We start from the raw sequence: 3,994 nt of genomic DNA, 5'->3' as shown, positions 1-3,994 counted from the left end.
AAGGAAGGAAGGAAGGAAGGAAGGAAGGAAGGAAGGAAGGAAGGAAGAAAACAAACTAGAAAGCACCTAAGACCTTAATCTTCACAACCTCCTTCAGGTTCCTGTGTTAGAGTTTTCTTTACAGTTTTGTTCATGCTATTCTGATAACATGTGCCAGAAATAAATTAGTATGTTGATGCTAAAGTAGTGATCCACCACACGGTGCCAGGGAAAGGGAAGGGATACTTGATGTGACAGCCGGTTTATCAGCAGTGGTGCTAGGGTTTTTCTCAAACATTGTTTGCAGAAAATAAAGAATACCTCAGCAGACCAGAGATATATATCATACTGGTGGGTTGGATAGCAATATTGTTAAATGTCAGCTCTCAGATATCATCTCTGATATGTTCCTTCTTAGGTGGGTTGAGAAATGTGCGTGTGTTTGTTATACTATCACATAATTAACTTAATAATTTTATCCCATAAAGCCAAGCATTATGGGCTGGGGATATAACTCAGTTGGTAGGTGACTTTACTAGCATTCACAAAACCTCAGGTTCAATACCCAGTACCCCATCAACTGGATATGGTGGCAAGTGCTTATTCCAAGTACTTGAGGTAGAGGCAGGAGAATCAGAAGTCGGGTCATACTTCTCTGTATGTAAGTTTGAGGCCAGCCTGGGATACAGGAGGCATTTTCTTTTTTAAAAGACAAAGGAAAGGAAGAAGGAAGGATGAGAAAATTAAATATCCAAGCATTGAAGAACTAGAGTGTTACTAGTGACTAGACATTGAAGAAATAACTTCATTTATTCACCTGTCTGCATGTTTTTCTGTTTCCCACAGTTTCTTTGTGCACTACCAAGAAGGGATGGTTATGAGTTCTTTGTAGGACAATGGACAGGTACAGAACTCCACTTCACTGCACTTATAAATATTCAGGTAGGTGTCATATGCTCTACAAAACACAGGGTAGAAAAAAGAAGCCTATCCTTTGGTAAGACCAGAAGCCTTCCTGGGGTTGGGGTCCAGAACACCGGCTGATTCCAACAGTGCCTGCTGTGCCACTGATGAGTTGTCATACACTGGCTATTAGGCTGGTTTTCTAGGCCTCAGTACAGATATTTGAAGTCAGAATACCTTTCTCTAACTTCACTGTCTTTCTTTTGTCTCCTTCCACAACCTCTATGGCATCTATTGCATGTATCTAAACACAGATGGATCTTTTTAACTCAAGCAATAAACCCGTTGAGGAAGGTTTCCATGTCTTACCTTTTCCAAAGTGCTACATGAATAGTTTTCATTTCATAAATATTAGTTTATTTGTTTTGTTTTTTTCTTTGTTTTATTTCCAAATATTAGATTAAAAAAATATAGCTCAAAGAACACTTGAAACCCTTAAAAAAAAAAAAGTCAGTATTTTAATTCATAGTAACTAGGATTGGCGTTCAATATTTGGAACTCACATCTGGTTTAAAAAAACAAAAAGTGCTTGCTTCAGCAGCACATACACTAAAAAAAAAACAAAAAAGTATGTATCATTTTGGCTTTAAAGTTGAGGCAGATGGCACAGAATACAATGAAGGAGCAAGCTTTTACATTGTGGTTTTATAACTTGTCAAATATTTACTATTTTATAATTTGTTGAGTGTTAGCATTAGATAGATATGCAGTGGGTATTTTATACTTGTCATTTAATCTTCTCAAATGTCACAAAGTGGCTACTGTTAGTATTTCTATTTATAGAGAAGGTGAGCTTAGGGAACTTTATTTGCATTACTAATTAATAAACTATTTTGAGTCCCGGTTATCTGACTCCAAAGTCTATAAATTTTTGTTGTTGTTGTTTTGTTTTTCAGGGCAGGGTTTCTCTGTATAGCCCTGGCTGTCCTGACTCACACTGTAGACCAGGCTGGCCTCAAACTCAGAAATCCACCTGCCTCTGCCTTCCAAGTGCTAGGATTAAAGGCATGTGCCACCACTACCCAGCAGTCTATAAATTTAAACATTGACAATTGTCTTGAGAACCCTGCAAGGTCCTAGGACTGCCCCAGTGGAGTTCATAGCTAAAATATAAAAGCACAGAGGAATTGACAGATACCAAATACAGAGTAGATGTTGACTCTAGAATGGGATTGGAAGGAGGTACAGAGGGATCCTCATATTGTATGTCTGTCCTTGTTTGCTTTCTGTTGCTATGATCAAACATCATTCTAGAAGCAACTTATAGAAGAAAGAGTTTATCTGAGCTTACAGTTCCAGAGCAGGACTCCATAATGGCTCAGGAGACAGGATAGCAAGTAACCAGAGCAGGAAGCTGAGAGATCTTTCTTCAGTGATCATAGAGTGGATAACACTGGAATTGGGCAAAGGTATAAACTCTTCTGGCCACCTCTGCCCCCAGGATGTACTTCCTCCAGCAAGGCTTCCCCTCCTAAAAGTTCCATAACTTTCCCCAAATAGCACCACCCACCAACTTGGGGAACAAGAGTTCAGATACCTGAGTTTTGGGGGACATTTTCCATTCTAACCACCACAGTCTGATTTTTTTTTCTTATATGGGTTAAGAGGTATATGTCTGTCTGTGATATTATCATATATGGATTTCATAACAAACCCTCAAAAAGTCCTTCAGAAACATAATGATCAAAATAATTAGTATGTATTAGGATTATGGCCAGAATGATCAGTATGTTAGAATTGAGATGAGGGAACTAAGAGGGTGCCTTAGCAACAGTTCGGTGTAATACTTAAGGATGCCTGCTGGAGCTCTAGAGCTGAAGCCCAGGGATCTGCTTTCCACTGTGGTTGTTTTCTTCCATGCTCTGTAAAGGCATTGGCTTTAAATTCAGCTTCTCTTCCTAGTCTAGACTTGGTCTGGTGATATTGCTGATCATTCCTCATGAAGTTACACATTTGTCATTTTTCTCTCCTTTCTGCCCCAACCAGATAATATTTTAAAGCCACACAGTAGAAATCTGGCTTGTGCACAAACACTCCAGTGCTAGCTATAGCTTAAAAGAGCTCAGACTTTAGAGCCGCCACAGGGAGTGGATGAAATGTGCTAGTCCGTAGAAGTAGCAATTACACCAGCACATCACTTTCTTTAGAACTTAGCTTGGTAGCTGCCTTTACCATTTTGTTTTTAAATGTATGACTGCAATGAAGGATTCACTGCCTTCGTAAACATTTCTGGGAAAAAAGCCAAATCTTTTCCGATTGAAGACACAAATAACACCACGAAAACTGTCAGTTCACCGTGCCTTTGCAGGCCTGACCTTGCCCCTACATACCAGTCCTCTAACTCACCAGCACCCAAGGGGCTGTTAAGAGCTAGAATTTGCTCCAGACTCTGTTGCTTTGAAATTGCAGTTTGTTATGTTGGTACCTTATTGAGCTTTGATAAGTATTCCTCCATGCAGACCCGAGGGGATGCAGCAGCCAGCCAGCTGATTTTATATCACTATCCTGAACTTAAGGAAGAAAAGGGCATAGTGCTGATGACAGCAGAAATGGATTCTACATTTCTGGTAAGACTCTGCATTTGTCTCTTTGGGTTTACCTAGTAGACATGTAGGTATTACTCTTTTCAGTGCCTCAGGTATAGATTAGGGAAAGATGTCTGTATATAGTTTGTTTCTCATGGTTGAAAACAATTTTGTCTTGCTTACATGTATCCAAGTTGAAGTACAGTAATCCACAGATAAATAGGTGTTTTTGTTGTCAGTGGTATTTTGTTTCATTTTACTTTTTTAATTGTGTATGTGTGTATACATTGGGAATGGGGCACATGGCAAGCTGCATGTGTAAAAAGTCAGAGAGCAACCTCCGGAGGTCTGTTCTCTTCCTTCCACCATCTAGCTTCCAGGGGTCAAACTCAGGTCATCCTGCAGCAAGCACCTTAACCCACTGAACCACTTCACTGGCCCTGAAAATAGGTTATTTTATTTTATTTTATTTTATTTTTAATTTTATTTTATTTTATTTTATTTTATTTTATTTTATTTTATTTTAT

The 3,994-nt window shown here is 39.0% G+C and overlaps 1 protein-coding gene across 1 annotated transcript in view; it reads left to right on the top strand.

Moving 5' to 3' along the window:
- Positions 1 to 3,994, top strand: part of Atpaf1 (ATP synthase mitochondrial F1 complex assembly factor 1) — a 21,830-nt gene that overhangs the window by 12,103 nt on the left and 5,733 nt on the right. Inside the window, exons 7-8 of the mRNA XM_028786428.1 lie at positions 826 to 921; positions 3,402 to 3,509. Coding sequence (XP_028642261.1) covers positions 826 to 921; positions 3,402 to 3,509 — 204 coding nt within the window. The remainder of the gene's footprint in view (positions 1 to 825; positions 922 to 3,401; positions 3,510 to 3,994) is intronic.

This window comes from Grammomys surdaster, unplaced genomic scaffold (assembly GCF_004785775.1).
Source record: "Grammomys surdaster isolate TR1022 unplaced genomic scaffold, NIH_TR_1.0 100, whole genome shotgun sequence".
Classification (NCBI taxonomy): domain Eukaryota; kingdom Metazoa; phylum Chordata; class Mammalia; order Rodentia; family Muridae; genus Grammomys; species Grammomys surdaster.
The sequence above is the reverse complement of the archived record's forward strand: the minus strand, read 5'-3'. Positions and strand labels throughout refer to the sequence as shown.